Source organism: Somniosus microcephalus, chromosome 14 (genome assembly GCF_052327205.1).
Source record: "Somniosus microcephalus isolate GS21.2 chromosome 14, FLI_Smic_1.0, whole genome shotgun sequence".
NCBI classification, from domain to species: Eukaryota; Metazoa; Chordata; class Chondrichthyes; order Squaliformes; family Somniosidae; genus Somniosus; species Somniosus microcephalus.
This window is the reverse complement of record NC_141000.1, coordinates 47,210,542-47,229,261: the sequence shown is the minus strand read 5'-3', so window position 1 is coordinate 47,229,261 and position 18,720 is coordinate 47,210,542. Positions and strand designations below refer to the sequence as shown.

Sequence of the window (18,720 nt, the reverse complement as noted above, 5' to 3'; positions counted from 1 at the left end):
CCTACAGGACTTTGTCACTACATTTCATGTTTGAAATTCTGTGAGGGGGGAGGAAATGTTATGTCTGACATTGGTGATAGGTACTCGATTGCCTTGACCTGAGCACATGGAGTTTGATAGTGCTGTTATCATTGTATTGTGTATAGGTATTCGATTGCTTGTGCCTGGGAGTGTGTGTGTGTGGCAGCCATTATAAAAGCACCGTGAACTGAACTCTGCTGACGGTCTCTGGATTATCTTTGCAAACGCAACACAGACCTATTTGCATTTCTTAAGGGATTCATGGCAGGATTCCCACCTGTGTCATGGAGGCTGCCCAGGATGAGGGAGAGCAGGGGAAAATGGCTGCTGCAAGCCTGGGGCGCCTTTGTAAGTGGAGTGGGGCTGCCTGCCAGTGGGGCTGCTGAAGATGAAGGCCAGCTGTTTAAAAAGGTGAAAAATTCATGGGTCACCGAAAGCAATCTTGTGGGGGCCGTTCTAAAATTGGAAATCTTCTTCTGCCCTCTATGACAACACTGGATGCTTAGAAAATGCTGGTGTACCTCACAGCAAGAGTTGCTATGGCAATAATGATGGAAAACCAGAAGACATGGGCCTGTAATTTCCGATGCCTACAGGTGTGTACGAGCTGTGTACACACCCGTAGGGACCTCACAAGTGCCGGTTTCAGGCTGTCAAGAATCCTTTTAACAGATCGGATGCCTGCCCTGGAGAAGGGCCTCTGCCGGGGGAGGGGGGGGGGTTCCGCTTTCTGCACAACCTCTGCCCGCTGAAATCCCTTAAAAATCTTACGCCTGGTAAAAGCGGTCGTAAGGCCTGCTTTTACCAGCATAAGAGTTTTAAAAAAGTAAAAAAATAATTTTTTTCACTCATTTATAATGTAATGTAAAATAAAAAGAACTTTTTCAAAAAAAAGTTTATTTTTAGCCCCGTAAAAAACTTTAATTATTTTTTCAAAAAATTAATTTTGTTTAAAATATTTAATTTAATGTAATTTTAACTCATTTTAAAAATGTGATTTTTAAAAATTAATTTATTTAATGTTGTACTGTCTTTTTTCAGTGATCCCCATTCATACTTTTGACAGGTCTACCTATTAAAAGTATGAAGGGGGATTCCCTTCTCCCATTGGCATGCCTGGCCCACAGGATCCCAGGGACGCTTGTGAACTACCTGCGCCCCTGGGATACCCGGGCCTTTACGTGCGCGCTCCAGAAGAGGCCCAGGAGCGGAAGAGTCCGGACTTCAGGAGCCCTCCAGTAAGGGTGTAGATTCTTTCCCGATAGGAGGTATCCGCACGCAGGATGCCTCTTATCGGAAATTATGGGCCATGATGTTTTGAGGTCACCTCATCATTACTACCCAATGTGAATATGCCCACCATAGTTGAGCAGATGTATTCAACAGCTGTCATCACTTTCAGACTATTTCCTGCAACAGGCCAGGCAAAAAGGGACTGGAAAATCTTGCCTCGCTGGTCAGGGAAACATTTATCATTTTGTTTAATCAGGGTCTCTGTGCTAACTTTTCTGTGTACTTTTAGATTTCTCTGATATGTCAGCTATTCATTCAATTTTGTACAGACCTGAGGCATTATAGAATCATACAGTACAAAGCAGGCCATTTGGCCCATCGTACCTGTGCCGGCTCTTTGAAAGAGCTATCCAATTAGTTCCACTCCCCTGCTCTTTCCCCGTACCTCTACAAATTTGACCTTTTTATGTATATATTCACTTCTCCACTCAAAGTTACGACTGAATCGAACAATTCAGCCAATGCATTCCAGATCATAACAACACGCTGAGTAAAACAAATTCTCCTCATTCTCTCCCCCCACCCCTCTGGCTTTTCTGCTAATTATCTTAAATTGGTGTCCATTAAATCTATGTATTAATTTTTTTTTAAATAGTGAAGGTATATTTTTCCCAGTCGAACTCTCAATGCTTTTTGTCCCCATCCCAATAAATCTGAGTCCAACGCCTGCTATTCACTCTTGTAAGCATTAAACACAAAAATTGAGACAGAAATATAAAAAATCTCCACCAAGCACTTCAAAAGATTTGAACAGCTTTGTATATGTCTCGAACTGAAGCTGTAACTAATAGCCTTGACAGAGATATACAAGAGATGGAAGAGTGTTGAACTGGAACTCATTGTTTTACAGATGTCAGCTTTGATCTTTGAAATGAAGACCAGTTATGTCCTGATTAACAAGATGAATGTGTAAATTTAATCCCATGAAAGTTTCAAATAAATATGTGAACATTTATGCAAGAATGGATGGGTTGTCTCAAATGTTGATCATTTAATGAGAATGATTAAATATTACAAAAAAGGACAATAAGTTATTTGATTTCTGTACACCAACCACAGTTGAATATGTAAGAAAAATTAGTGCTTATATATCCAGGAAATATATTGTTTGGCAAGTAACTTTCTCTTTTTTTAATTTTCTACTCTTAAAGACATCAGCAGGATAACAAGACAATGCTTCAAAAAAAAACTAATTATTAACCCAGACAGTGGAGTGGAAAGGGGCAAACAGGCAAGAGGTCCCTATGGCTGACTAACTGAGGGCCTCCAAAATACTAAAACTGGCTACAGCACAGTGCTCATCAGGAATACAGAATTCCCTCCCCCCTAACCATGCCCCAAACACTTGGAAAGCAGATGCTTTGCTTTATTTCAGGCGTTACATATATGTTATTAATCCCCAAACTTAATTCACTCACAACTGTAAGAGAGCCTACTTTTATCTAATTGTCATGGACTCATTCAAAACCACTCAGTGCCATCATGGTATTTATGGTGACAGCTAATATAAATATCAGTAAATTGCATTATTATTCATGTGTCTTACAAGCAGTCCATAAATTTGCTTAAATCATGGCTAGAAATTAGCTTTGATGTAAAACTACAACAAATTTAAATTATTTATTTTAATGTTATATAGAAAGTAAAAGCTCCCAAGTTAATAATTGATTTAAAACCAGTTGGAATCAACCTGGGTTGTGTCACATCCCAGCATTTCACAAGACTCCATCTCAGTTTAGTAAGTGCACAAATTGAACCTTGAACATTTATCCTGTACATAGCCTGGCTTCGGCTCAGCATCTCTTTGCAACTAAAAGGCTGAAATAGGCAACTCAATGAGTGAAAGATTATAGATACAAACTCACGTCCTGGCACCTTGTATTGCAACATGCTATGCCATATATATGCACACAGAATGAGAGTGCCACGTGTATCTGTAGATTCTGGCAAAACACTTCTGTCGAACAATCGATTTCCTCTTTATTGAGTGCAAAATAGGGAATTAGTGCCAGATCCCATCAGATTATTTTCTCTTCCAATGTTGGCACTACAATTGAGCCATTGCACAACAGTTGAAGTTACCCTGGAAGTTACCTCGCATCTGGCATTCCAATGGCATCTTCAATCGGGCAAGAAACCAAACAATGGTTTAATTTTGTTAAGCAAGGAAAATTTACCCACTGCAGTGATACCAAGTAAAGCAGATGTTGTCATCTGGCCGCCATTGGTGTAAAAAAAATTTCTGCCCGGCAGCAGACAAGCAAAATGCCCACTTTGAATGTTAGCAAATTTGATGTCAGCATCATTGGCAATACCAGGAAACTCTCGTTTAAACGTCACCTAAATATCCAGAATTCTCTATTAACTAGCAAAATTTATACTCCGAAAACACCTCAATGACCGGAAATGTTGCCAAGTCCGAGTCTCCCGCGGTGGCTGGGTTAGTCAGTGGGGGTAGTTCTCCAAACTGCCACTACTCGGCTTCTTGGCACTGTCAGAAGTCCGAACACCTCAATAACAGGAGTCTGATTCTTTGTTTGTTAAAAATAGTCTCGGTAGATAACCCTCTCCATCATCCAGAATTTTTAATCAACCGGCACCATCCCGGTCCCGTCGGTGCCAGATACCAGAGAGTTTCCTGTAATATTGCTACCAGTCTCCATGAGAGAAAATGTGCCTGACAAGTACAAGGGCCAAACGTTATTTTAACACCAATATAGCGACTAAGCAACTCAATTTGCCTGTAGGTAAAAAGGGTCAGAATTGAAAACTGAACTTAATTTAGAACATAAGAAATAGGAGAAGGAGTAGGCCATTCGGCCCCTTGAGCCTTCTCCGCCATTCATTAAGATCATGGCTGATCTTCTACCTCAACTCCACTTTCCTGCGCTATCCCCATATCCCAAAATCTGTTGATCTCTGTCTTGAATATACTCAATGACTGAGCCTCCATAGCCCTCTGGCGTAGAGAATTCCAAAGATTCACCACCCTCTGAGTGAAGACATTTCTCCTCATTTCAGTCCTAAATGGCTGACCCTTTATTCTGAGACTGTGACCTCTGGTTCTAGACTTCCCAGCCAGGGGAAACATCCTCCCTGCATCTACCCTGTCAAGCCCTGTAAGAATTTTGTATGTTTCAATGAGATCACCTCTCATTCTTCTAAACACGGCCTAGTCTACTCAATCTCTCCTCATAGGACAATCCCCCCATCCCAGGAATCAGTCTGGTGAACCTTCATTGCACTCCCTCTATGGCAAGTATATCCTTCCTTAGGTAAGGAGACCAAAACTGTACACAATACTCCAGGTGTGGTCTCACCAGGGCCCTATGTAATTGCGGTAAGACATCTTTACTCTTACACTCAAATCCTCTTGTAATAAAGGCCAACATATCATTTGCTTTCCTAATTGTTGCTGTACCTGCATGTTAACTTTCAGTGATTCGTGTACAAGGACACCCAGGTACCTCTGAACACCAACATTTCCCAGTCTCTCACCGTTTAAAAAATACTCTGCTTTTTTATTTTTCCTACCAAAGTGGATAACTTCACATTTCTCCATATTATCCATTTGCCATGTTCTTGCCCACTCACTTAGACTGTCTATATCCCCCTGAAGCCTCTTTTCATCCTCCTCACAACTTACATTCCCACCCAGCTTTGTATCATCAGCAAACTTAGATATGTTACATTTGGTCCCATCATCCAAATGATTGATATAGATTTAAAGAACGTTGCAGGCCTTAGGTGATTAATTTACCTTAATTTACATCCGCTGTCATTCAGATATGTCACAAAACAGTAATTCTTGAAGGTTTTCCACTAATGGTCACCAAACCCAAGCACCAGTGTTTGAGGATAAAGTGTGGATTATTCCTTCACTACCTTGTTTATTGTTCATTACAGTCCCTTAGAGAAGCACCTTGAAACACTTCATTATATTAGTTCTGTGCAAATACCTGGATATGCAACTCAATCACTTTGCAAATTGAGATAAGTACCACCAGGAAAGCAGTGGAGTTCGGAATTTTATGTTAATAAGAAGACTGGATGGGAGGACCTGAATTGGTGTAGTATCAAAGGAGCTGAAGGAGCATTGCATTGACGTCCCTCCACAAAAGGTAAAAGCAAAAGTTTACAATTAAAAAAACCTCCAAAGGAGAAACTATTTTTTCATGTCAATTTTCTTTCCTTCCCTCTTCAAGGTGTTGATTTCTTGCTGCAGTCTAGTTCCAAGGCACTAGTTCCCCTCCAGCACCTCATCCAATTATCCATGATTAATGTGTGAGCTTTGACAGTGAGGGCTGATTAAGTTATTCTATCATAGAGGGCAAGTCCTGTTCCCACCATGTGCACTTCTGGCAGGGGTCACTGGATAATGATCAGGAGCCAGATGCCTGGACAACTTTCCCCTCCCTCACCTGGATGGCAAATATGAATTGTTGCAACCCTGCCACATTCCTAGTTGCAGTTTGTTAATTTAGCACAGACAAGGGATTGAACCTGAGAACTTTCTAGCCTTTATGACCCAATTGCTCATTGTGTAAACCTGTTCAGCTATCAGAGGAATTAATTAAGGTAAAATGATGTGTGTTATGTGAAAATATGCAACATTAGGAAAGGAAAGAAAATAGCAAAAACTAAACAAGTTTGTAACTGAGAGTTAAAAGAAGCAGAGGGCTGGAAATCAGTATATGCAATAGAAAGTGTAGGGAAGATCAAGAGAAACAGTAGGCTTTGGTCAGCAGAGAAACAGAAGTTGTAAGAGAGAAAAGAAGAAACTGTGGCGGAGCCACCAAGGGTCTCAGAACAATTGGTAATAATCCCTTTAACTACAGTGTAGTGCAACCGCGGACTGCACCTTTAAACTGCCTGTTAACTGTACTGTATTGTGTTTTACTGCACTCCACGTGATGACGTCAGGACGCCGATCACGTGACCACCAGTGGCGCGAAGAATGCGATGACGTCATGACGTCAGCTTCCAGAATCTTCCAGTAGTCGTCGAGTGCCCAGCAAGCTGAATAGACCTGTGTACCGTTTCTCCTGTAGTTTCTCTGTTAACTTCGTTGTTCATTAAAACCTGTTGATTTGATTCATCGAGTCGAATACCTTATTCAGATAGGAACCTCCGTTCCTACATTGGTGACCCCGATCTCGTCGGACAACTTTCGTCGAGAATGAACACGAACGCCGTCGCCCTTAAACTGCCGCAGTTCTGGGAACAGCAGTCAGCAGCATGGTTTTTCCAGGCAGAAGCACAGTTCGCTCTCCGGGAGGTCACAGCGGATGCGACCCGTTATTATTACGTGGTTGCCGCTCTCGACAGTGCCACGGCCTCGTGGGTCGTCAGCATCCTTGGAAGCCCACCTGAGGAGAGCAAGTACGAAGCGCTTAAAGCCCGTTTGCTACAGGTATTTGATCTTAATAAGTTGGAGCGGGCACGCAAGCTTATTTCCATGCCCGGCCTCAGGGACTCAAAACCGTCAGAGCTGATGAGTCAAATGCTCACGCTGTTGGGCGCGGAACCCCAATGCTTTTTATTCCGTGAGCTTTTCCTCTGCCAGCTACCCGAACCGGTTCAGGCGACATTGGCCAACACTGCCATCACAGACGGTGCTGAACTCGCTGCAGAGGCAGACAAGATATTTACTGTTACTCAGCAATGTTGTGCAGCCACGAGGCGCCTTTCCCCCACGCGAGCGAAGCCCAGCCCTCCCCCAGCAGGATGGTGCGCGTACCACGCCCGTTTTGGCTCCAAAGCTCGATGCTGCCGGCCTCCTTGCAGTTTCCCTCAAGAAAAAAAAACTCCAACAAGCCCGCGTCCTACCGGACGGATGACAAGGTCTAAAAAGCACAGCAAGTTAGCTATGGCAGCGGGCTCAGCGGGCAAACTCATTTACATTACGGATTCCGTTACGGGCCGATGATTCCTGTGCGACACTGGTTCCCAGTGCAGCATCCTCCCAGCTTCAAAGCTGGACCTACTATCCGGCGGCCAGGGGCCTTCCCTCATGGCAGTAAATGGCGCTGCCATGCGTACGTTCGGGAAACGGACGGTAAACTTAACCTTCGCCGGTCAGCGTTTTGTCTGCGACTTCATTACAGCTAAGGTCTCACAGGCCATCCTGGGTGCTGATTTTTTCTGTGCAAACGGTCTGCTGGTCGACGTCCAACACTGCCGACTCATTAATGCGTCCACTTTCCATGCAGTGCCCTGCCACCGCAGCACCGCCGTGTCCTGGTCGGTGGCCTGTGCGGTTCCGTCACAAGACGGGTTTACGCGCCTGCTCGGCGAATTCCCGGAGCTCACCAGGCCTACTTTTTCAGCTGCAAGCACTCGGCACGGGGTGGAGCACCATATCTCCACGACCGGAGCACCCGTTTCCGCTGCCTGAATTTCGTTGCCGTTCGGCCAGGATGATTAAGCCTCCTACTCAGTTGACAATGTCCGTTAAAGTGGATTCTGGGGGGGCGCCTGTGGCGGAGCCACCAAGGGTCTCAGAACAATTATTAATAATCCCTTTAACTACAGTGTAGTGCAACCGCGGACTGCACCTTTAAACTGCCTGTTAACTGTACTGTATTGTGTTTTACTGCACTCCACGTGATGACGTCAGGACGCCGATCACGTGACCGCCAGTGGCGCGAAGAACGCGATGACGTCATGATGTCAGCTTCCAGAATCTTCCAGTAGTTGTCGAGTGCCCAGCAAGCTGAATAGACCTGTGTACCGTTTCTCCTGTAGTTTCCCTGTTAACTTCATTGTTCATTAAAACCTGTTGATTTGATTCATCGAGTCGAATACCTTATTCAGATAGGAACCTCCGTTCCTACAAAACTAACATTGGATCAAAGCACCAAGGTTAAATCGGTAAGAATGGAGAATGAGAGGAAGCAGAGCATTGACAGCTGCCTTTAATTGGAGTTTCAACTCTTGGGCTTGGAAAATCAATGCAGTCGAGTCTTTATATAACAAAAGATAACAGTGACTGGAAAGCAGCAGCATATTACTTCTGAACTCTTAAAAACTTTCATTTTAACAGGACTAGACAGACTAGGCAGGAAGGATGTTCCCGATGGCAGGGGAGTCACAGTCTAAAGGTAAGGGGTAAGCCATTTAGGACAGAGATGAGGAGGAATTTCTTCACCCAGAGAGTGGTGAAACTGTGGAATTCTCTACCACAGAAGGCAGTTGAGGCCAATTCATTGAATATATTCAAAAAGGAGTTAGATATATTTCTTAAGGCTAAAGGGATCAAGGGATATGGGGAGAAGGCAGGGACAGGGTACTGAGTTTGGATGATCAGCCATGATCTCATTGAATGGCGGAGCAGGCTTGAGGGGCCGAATGGCCTACTCCTGCTCCTATCTTCTATGTTTCTATTCTTGTGCAAGTGCTGAAATGTTTGTTCAATAGAGAGTTATAGAACTACAGCCAGAAGTTTCTCCCCGGTTACTTTGATTCGTGCAAAGGATATTCAGTGTCTGTGACACAGACTTCTGCTCTTCCACCTGAACTATTTCGAAGGTTAGTGTTCAGTAATGATTTAGAAAAAAATGAGATAGCGCATGCATCCCTTCCTCTGAGGATCTTGCAATACCATTTGTGCTTTGTAAAAAACTGCTACTATAATTCTCAAAAGATGAATTGTTTCTATGATTTGGGAACATTTTGGTTAGAGAGATACAATTCCACATGTTTGAAACTTTACTGACTGAAAAATTGGCTTTTAGCACGATTAAGCATATCCTGTATGAGCACTTATCACTTACGAGACTGCAACAGTTTCTCTCGGGCCTGCAGGGCTGTAAGAACGTGAGCAAAATGACTGGTCGAGGCCACAATATCAGCCCCTAAAGACTTGGGCACCTCCTCCTTCTGTTTTAACTCAGCTCCTTGCTCTGTCAGCTTATGAACCAGCGGCTGCAGTGCTGTCAATCGCGAGATTTCCTCCTGAAAGGTTTACACAAAAAAAGATTTTACTTTGTCAATATCAGGATATGAATATTTTTGAAAGCTCTGAAAGTTTTATATTGCATGGGAAGTCATCTAATACACACATGAAAGTCAGGACTGATCAGTTTCTCTGGAGCATTTAAACCCAGCAACCACTGATCTGGTCTGGAATCACTGATTAGTCAGCCTTAAATCTTGCTGTAAAACCAATCAGAAGTTTAAATTTTCAATGTTAATTTATTTAGTAAATTAGAAGATGAATCAGTGATTCTGGAAGGGCTGGGAGACATGGTGATTTGGGAGAGCACTGGCCTTTCACTGATGGACTTGGGTTTAAGTCAGGCAGGACTGAATGAATTCATATCTTCTCTCATTGTTGTCATGGCTGTTAAGTTAATTGAGCCAGGACAGCCTGAATCGAGTTCGTAGTAAACATTAGTCCACAGCACAAGTACGTATATAACTAAATGCTAATTTGCACTAATCGGCAAAGTTGACCTTGCTCGCCAAAAGCACAAGGATGGTTAGTTTGTGTGGAAAATACAGATGAATGCAGTCAAGAGTGCTTTTCTGCGTGTGGCATTAAGGTACAATGGTGGGCAGTCATGTGTGAACCAGCGATGGCATCTAAACTGTGCTGTGCCAGATCAGGTTGAAGTTGATGCAGTGAGTGGGTGAAAATAGGAAAAATTCTCTATCCCCGAGTGATTTTATCATCCTCACCAACATAATCAACAACAAAATACTAGAAATATGAGCACTGCTTGCAAATGAGGCTTCATGAAAGATTTTGACAGGGGATGTAGGAATCAAATTGAAAAGCTGTCAGGATATGCTGAGAAGGGCATACACATAGGGCAAAGTAAAATAACATGTGTGTGTGCATGCGTGCGTTTGTTCATATACGCTCTTATCAAAGGCGCACCATCTCCACAAAGACCTGTTTCTTCAATATTACAAACACAGTCAAAATTGTATTGAAATATTTCATTACCACTTCTATGTGAGGTCACCTCCCTCTCCAACCAAATAAAGTTGTCAAACAGAGTTTCATGAATGTAGAATTTTTTAATATTGGAGTTTGCACTTTGTTTGAACATTGTATCTGATAAGTGGTAGACACTTGTGAAATTTGATAAAACTCTGCTGAAGCATTTTTAATACTGAGGAAATACATCACTCTTATATGTATATCAACCAGATATGTGTCGTGCTACAAAAATCTCCATTTGCCAAACAAGCATAGTGTCTGACCAGGGACAGTCCGCAATTATGTTTGACTAAAATCTGAATTTTTTTTTATTTATTAGGGTGACAAGACCACTGAAATTGTATTGTCATTCAAAAAAGTGAAGAGAGATTTCTTTTTAGGAAATGTTGATGTGCTTAATACGACAGAAGACATCTAGCTTGGAGCACTACTTACATTACATATATAAAGAAAGATTATGCAATACTGTGTTCCTAATACTCCTTCCAACAATATACCTATTTTTTATCCCCATATTTATCTTTTTTATGTAAAAAATTCATACAATATGATTTTTTTGTTCTAAAACCATGCCTGCTTTCCCAACAAGAGTTGCTATTCCAACGTAGGTTCTGAGTCGAGAGTGTAGCAGGCAGGTCTCATGAACAAGATGAGCTTTTACTGGATGTACTGGAAGGTAGTGCTGGAGGAAGCTGCAGAGACAGGTTGGGGTGAAGCTATAGAGGTATTTGTAAATTAAGATGAGAATTTTGAACCATATGTGGTCACTTTATATTTCAGTAATATTCACAAAGTTAGCACTGCTCTCAGTGAGTTAGCGTATCATCAGCTTGCCCAGTGGAAAGTGTTTCAGCCATTAGGGAGCTTACCTAAAAAGAGTACCCATTTCAGCAACAAGTAAAGAATTAGTAATTAGACAATGGCCCAGAAATTCGGGTCCCAACGCGTGAGTACGCACGGGGTACTCACGCGTAGGCCCAACCAAAGTGCCGGTTTCATGCATGCACTGCGCATGCGCGGGAAACCGGCACTTCCGTTCCCCTGAAAGAAGGGGTTGACAGATGGAACGCATGTGCCGGAGAGGCAGCGCGTGCGCAAGGCCTGCTTTTAACAAGGTAAGTGGTGAATTAATAAAATTAAAACATTTTTTCCACAGGTTTATTATTTTTAAATACTTTAAAGAAAGGTGAGTTTATTTTTAGCCCCGTTAGAAAATGTAATTAATTTTTTCAAAAATTTAAATTATTGTTTGAAATAGTTATTTCATGTAATTTATAGTTATTATAAAAATGTGATAAAAAGTTATTTGAAGTTTTAGTGATGTTTTGGGGCTTATAGTATTTATAGGTTTGACAGCTCTTCCTGTCAAACTTATGAATGAAGCATTCCCTGCTACCATTGGCTCTCCATGGCCCACGTGATCCCAGGGGACGCATCGAACTAACTGCGCCCCTGGGATACGCAAGCACTGCGCGCCACCAGTTGGAGGAGGCCCAGGATCGGAATCCCACAGAGGCCCACAGCTCAACGGCCAGCGCGCTAGGTAAGTGCAGGTTGGGGGCTTGCACCTGCGGAAAGCCCCCGACCCGAATTTCTGGGCCAATATTGCTTAACAAGCACCATGATAAAATGAACCCTCTGTTTAGAGCAAGTAGATAAATAGTAGACTGTAAGTCAGAGGAGGTACGATCAAACTTCATAGAATGCTGGTCAGACCATACATCGAATAATGCATCCAGTTCTGGTCACCAAGAAAGAGCTGTTCAAGCCCAGGAGGCAGTGTAGAGAAGAGCCATAAAGTTACTGACTACTGTCAGGGATCGAAGTTATGTGGGAGCTGAAACTAAAGTTGGGAGTTGAAAGGCAGAGAGCACTGATGAGCTGAAGTAGAGTTGTCATTTAAAATATTAGGAACATAGGACAAGTGTAGGCTATTCAGCCCCTCGAGCCTGCTCCACCATTCAATGAGATCATGGCTGATCTGGGACGTAACACCTTTGGCCCGTATCCCTTAATATCTTTGGTTAACAGAAAGTTATCAATCTCTGATTTAAAATTAACAATTGATCGAGCATCAATTTCCGTTTGCGGAAGAGAGTTCCAAACTTCTACCACCCTTTGTGTGGAAGTGTTTCTTAATTTCACTCCTGAAAGGTCTGGCTCTAATTTTTAGACTCTGCCCCCTAGTCCTAGAATCCCCAACCAGTGGAAATAGTTTCTTTCTATCTACCCTATCTGTTCCCATTAATATCTTGAAAACTTTGATCAGATCACCCCATTAACCTTCTAAATTCTAGGGAATACAACTCTAATTTGTGTAATCTCTCCTCGTAACTTAACCCTTGAAGTCCGGGTATCATTCTGCACTCCTTCTTGAGGTGTGGTGCCCAGAACTGCTCCCAGTACTCCAGGTGTGGTCTAACCAGGGCTGTATAGCTGCAGCATAACTTCTACATCCCTTGTATTCTAGTCCTCTAGATAGAAAGGCCAGCATCACCATCACATTAGCCTTTTTGATTATTTTCTGCATCTGTTCATGACATTTTAATGATCTATGGACCTGGACCCAAGTCTCTTTGAACCACCACTGTTTTTAGCCTTCCACCATTTAGAAAGTGCCCTGTTCTATCCTTTTTAGGTTCAAAGTGGATGGCCTCACATTTGCCTACACTGAAATCCATTTGCCACATTCACTTAATCTGTCGCTCTCCCTTTGTAATGTTATGCTTCGTGTTGAAGCAGTGAACTTGCCAAAGGCCACTCGGCTAATAGCAATGCTTTTGCGTGAAAGGAACTATAATCAAACTATTTATTTTCTTCGCTATTTTAATTAAATAATGCTCCACGTGTTTTCTTTGCACTTTTAGTGTGCAACCCATTCTACATATAATTCAAGAAACATCATCACATTGTACAAAGTTTTGGTGCTGCAAATTGCACTTCATTCCAAATGGTGTTAGCAATCCGAGTTGTATTTATATTTATTTTCTGCTTCTTTACCTCCCCAAGATAAAGACCATCCCATCAAAGGGGTGGGAGAAAGGCACCAGGAGATGCACTCAAACAGCCCAATTTTGGTTCTCTCCCATTTAAGCAGTGACTGGCTTCCACTTAGCAACTTCCCACATCATCACAAGTGAGATCAGGAACTCAGTACATGGGAAATTGCCAGTAAAAACTCGCATCCTTGCACATTATATTGGATAGCTAATGTCATGCAGCCATTACTCTGCAATAAACCAGAATTCTTCATCAGTCAGCAGGCTTTCAAAGAGTTATGATTTTTTTATTATAGCTCCAGTAACAGAGAATGTTGTTTTGTGTGAATGAGCAAGCATTCCCATAATTTGATGTGCATTCCAGTTCTCCGGGGCTTGTTTGAACATTGTGTTAAAACACTGGGAAAACTGGTTCTCATGTTACTGTGACAGTGATCTCCCATTCCCAGAGAGGTGGCTCTGAATAGAACAGCACTGAGTGCTAAATGTGCAAAGGAAATTTGCTCTTCGAATTGTTGAATGTTCTAACCTTGCATTTCTCCAGTTGGATCTTTGCTGTATCTGACTCAGTGGCCGGTGGCTGCTGTGTTTTTAGCCAGCCATCTGAAGAGATCACGGCTTGCTCAAGCTGCTGCAGCTGCGAAGAGACAGCGATGATCTTGCTCTGATACTGAAGCCAGTCCATCCGCTCCACCAGTAGTTGACAAAATTCCTCCCAGCGGTTCTGGAGCTGTTCCGAAGCCTGTTTGATATCATCAGATGAGACCCCCTCTGTGGTTAAAAACAAAATCAGGGAGAATAGCCATTGGGTTTGGTGGTGTTTTAAAAGAAAATCAGACAACAGCCTTTTTATAGACTGCAAACAAACAGACACTGAAGTTACTTATAGTACCAAAAGAGAAAATGCCAACTGAATTGTTAATGTGTCCAGAGCTGCAGATTATTTATATTCGGACTCTATACATGAAGATATTAAAGATGCTGAATGAAGTGTCTGAAGAGGTCATTGCAAAAAGTAGAATTGATGCTCTGCTGGATTAACCAAGTAAGTCCACATATGTAATCAATGACTGTTAGCAGACGTTACTCTTGGTTTGCTGCTTGATTCAGACATATTACATTGTGTGCATAAAGCGTGGAATTGGTAGGAACTAATTCCATAGAAGATGAGGCAATGTGATATCATTTGAAGTTCAAATTACATCTAATGTTGTTTCCATAGCAACGCACAGCACGTAAACAAACACTTCTCATTCAGATTATCATAGAACAATTTATTTGATAAAATTACCACATTAGTGTCTAGTTAAGAATAAGATTATATAATTTATGAAAATAAATGCTAATGTACTGAGAGCAGCCAACAGAACAGAAAACATCATTCTAATCAACATACAGAAGTGTTAATTCTAAGGCATGTAATGAAAGATTTACGAACATACAAAACTGACGGGCAGGAAAAGACCAGCTGGTCTATCAAGCTTGCCCCACACCATGATGGCTGGAGCATCACGACTAGACACTTCGTGTGTCCCCCCACCCACTCCCCCCAACACCCCATAGCCATAAAAGTAAGTTTTATGGGGAAGAAGCAACTGTTTTATTTATTTCATCTCCCTCCAGCTACAGTTTTTTTTCTTCATTTTATTCCTTTCTCATCAGGGAACCCATTAACTGAAAATATCAAGTCATTCACTTACATGTTACCAATCCAATGTAAAAGGGAGAAAAATAAGAGAGGGAAAAGAAACAAACACAAAAAACTAGAAAACCCTTCAGAGTATGTAGGTGCAGAGCCTAGAAATTATTGTTTCTGATATTGGCAGATGACACTTAATGCATTCTTATGACAGTTCTCTGTCCAGTATTTTAACACAGGTATTCATTCATTTAAATTTAAAGTAAATGGTTAACATTTTCAAAAAAATAGCAGACAGGAGAATGCCATTCAAACCTGTTCAGCATCCTCCATTATTACCAACAGTAATTTCTAAACATTATACATCTATATCTTATTAAAAGCCTTACATCTCCAGACACACTTCCTGTCTGCAAACGCTTACTTTCTGTTGTCATTTTTTTTGGTCACAATTTTGGGTCAACTTTTAGTTCTATTATATATTTCTAAGTCTACATTTATAATGGAACTTCATTTGTAAATTTGACATGATTTGTAATTGCACAAACTAGCCACAGGGTGTCCCTGTGGATCAAAATGTTTTAACTCTTGGCTCTGCAACCATCTTGGTTTCTGTGCAGGTAAGTTTTAAATCAGTTTCTTTCAGAGTTTTTATATTATTTTGGATTTTAAATATTTCTTCAACTTTTAATTTCACTTTAACAATGTATTCGTTCCCACCTTTTATTTTTCTTACTCCCTTGCTTTGAACTTGAAGATTGTGATTCTTCTTCACAAAGTCTCCCTGCCTGCTTTGGAGAATGATTATTTTCTCTCCAATGATTCTTTTCTCTCATCATCAGCAGCCAGTGCTCCAAGCCAATAAGTCACTCTGTTGGCAGCCCCAGTGTGTTCCTCCATCTCCCCTTTCTTAAAGCTCTCAACCACCAGTCCCTTTTAGGTCAGCGATACCATTTCATTTTGTGGTGTGTTTTTCACTTCTGTGGGTTTCTTTTTGACGCTTGCATCAACACGAGTATTTTCATTGAATTTTTTTTGCTGACAGCTACAAAAGCCAGTGGATTTCGGTATGGAGGTGGGATGGTTGAATCAGTTCCAGTTGTGCATGGCGTCCAAGTTAGAGAACCACAAGCAGGAGATCAAGAAGAGCTAGCGCTGGCAGTCACTGCTGCCAAAAGGCTCAAGCAGCAAGGAGACAGAAGCCAGCCCATAGTGAGTGATCCTCTGTTAGATATTTACGAAGATGATTATACTGAACAGTGATTAGGGGCGAGAAATTGGGTGCCTTGGCACTAACGGGGCACAAATGGCTTTGTGACCGGGCGCGGCGCTGACATCGACTCCCGCCATATTCGGCGGGAGTTTTGCGGCGGCGCTACGGTGTTGCGCCCCGATCTCCTTCACCCAGAGATCATGACATCATTGCCGTGCGCATCTGGTAGTCTTGGTGGCCGAGGTAAGTTAAAACAAACTTACGTTTCTTGTTGAAGTTTTTTTCGCGGGTTCCTGCCCACGATCCATCAGCCCAGCACTCTGCTCAAGTGCTGGGCTGATCGCATTGGATCGCGACTGCCTTGATGGTCCAGGTAGGTAATTTTTCTATTACAGAACCTGCAGCGATGTCCCTGCCCTTTAAGGGAGGGAAGGAGCCTTTGAACACGGCAGCACTGCTGAAGTCTCTGCCCTGCCTGCTGCCGATTGTGCTCCAAGAAGGAGGAGCACTTGATTTCGCACTTCACTTCCTTCCTGGAACGCAAAACCAAATTTTTTTTAAGTTTAGAAACATTAGCGCCTGGTGCTAATTTTCTCAACTTTTAAAGTGTTAGCGACCCAAACGGGGCTATACCGGATTTCTCCCCCTAGATATTTACATTGATTATTACACCATTAGATATTTACAGTGATTCTTAAACTGAACAGTAATTAGATACACAGTGATTATTATTCTGAACACTAATGGACATCCAAGTAAGTACTTCACTTTTTAAAAAAAAGTTAATTTTTTTTTATTTTCCCGCTTCCAGTTACATCAAGTTTGCAGCACAGAAACAGGTCATTTGGCCCAACTGGTCTGTGCTGGCATTTATGCTCCACACGAGCCTCCTGCCACCCCTCTACATCTAACCCAATCAGCATACCCTTAAATGCATCTATGCTATTTGTCCCAACTACTCCTTGTGGTAGCACATTCCCCATTCTTACCACTCTTTGGGTAAAGAAATTTCTCCTGAATTCCCTATTGGATTTATTAGTGACTATCTTATATTTATGGCCCCTAGTTTTGGTCTCCCCACAATTGGAAAACATTTTCTCCACATCTACCCTATAAAGCCCTTTCATTATCTTAAAGACCTCTATCAGGTCACCCCACAGCCTTCTCTTTTCCAGAGAGTTTTGTGCTTAGGTGTTTTATTCCGCAACCACATTGATATCTGTCTGGTTGTTGACCTCTATTGCACTTTGAGGTGTGCATTCCAGATCTCAACAACCTTCTAGTTCTCAACAACCTTCTAGTTCTTTTGCCAATTATTTTAAATCTATGATCTCTGGTTACCGACCCACTTGCCAGTGAAATAGTTTAAACAATACAAATCCTAAAAATGTGTCCTCAGCCCTTGACTGAAATCTAGATAATCTTGGAAGAAACGATGAATCGATGGCCATTTCCCATGGGTAACTGATGCTGCATAATGAAATGCCCTAACAATAAAGATCTGGCCAACACTTCATAGACAGTTAATTAAAGCTTGATTGAAAATCAAAAGTTAAATTACACCGGAGGACATTCAATAATTTGAGGTCGGGATGGATTGAAAGAACTTTTTGTTGCCTTGTTTACAACTATTGGTGGTGACAGCTGTGGCTCAGTTGGTAGCACTCTCGCCTTGGAGTTCGAAGGTTGTGGGTTTAAGTCCGATTCCAGAGACTTCAGCAGAAATCTAAGCTGATACTTCATTGCAATACTGAGGGAGTGCTGCACTGTCAGAGGTGATCATTTTTGCATGAGATGTTAAACCGAGGCCTCGTCTACCCTCTGAGGTGGACGTCAAAGATCCCATGGCACTATTTTGAAGAGGAGCCCGGTGTCCTGGCCAGTATTTATCCCTCAACCAACATCACTATGTCATTATCACATTGCTATTTGTGGGATCTTGCTGCATGCAAATTGTCTGCCACGTTTCCTATAACAGTGACTACACTTCAGAAGTATTTAATTGACTGTAAAGTGTTTTGGGACGTCCTGAGATCGTTAAAGGCGTTATATAATTGTAAGTCTTTCTTCTTTCTTTTAAATTTGTGTTTTGAGCAATGAACTAATTAATCCCTACAGCAAATAAGAAGTTGGGTATCAGAAACAAAGAAAAAAACAGATGATTTGTATTTATAGTGAAGGACAATAGAGAATAAAGAGAGTGTAGAAGATGTGAAATGGGCAGGAGAAAAACTGGGCAATTTTCTTGTAACACCCACATTTAAAAAAGGATGTGGGCTGAAATTCCACTCCTGGATCATTGCATGGCATAATTCACACCACCCCACCCTTTAGATTTTCTGAAATTCCGTCATTAACATCTTGCAGGTGTGCTTCCTCTGATGAAATATGCCATTCATCAGGCACTGTATTCCCTGTGTTTAGTTTAGTTTCAGTTTCATTTCCTTACCTGTATTGTATTGTGTGTAGGGCTCCGCCCATACCTGGCCCCAACTTAAGCAAGCCCCAGCGTGTCTCACAGCAGTACAGCAGATCTCTGGATGAGAGACACTTCTCCAATGTGTATTACTTTCTGAGTTAATAAAAGCCTTGCTTTGCTCCGTTA

General features: G+C 42.0%; 1 protein-coding gene across 8 annotated transcripts in view; it reads right to left on the bottom strand.

Moving 5' to 3' along the window:
- Positions 1 to 18,720, bottom strand: part of dmd (dystrophin) — a 2,562,635-nt gene that overhangs the window by 1,534,630 nt on the left and 1,009,285 nt on the right. For all 8 annotated transcript variants that reach the window (XM_086007360.1, XM_086007362.1, XM_086007361.1 and 5 more), the window contains 2 exons: positions 13,793 to 14,034; positions 9,090 to 9,270 (listed from right to left, as the gene is read on the bottom strand). In XM_086007360.1, the coding sequence (XP_085863486.1) occupies positions 9,090 to 9,270; positions 13,793 to 14,034 (423 nt within the window). The remainder of the gene's footprint in view (positions 1 to 9,089; positions 9,271 to 13,792; positions 14,035 to 18,720) is intronic.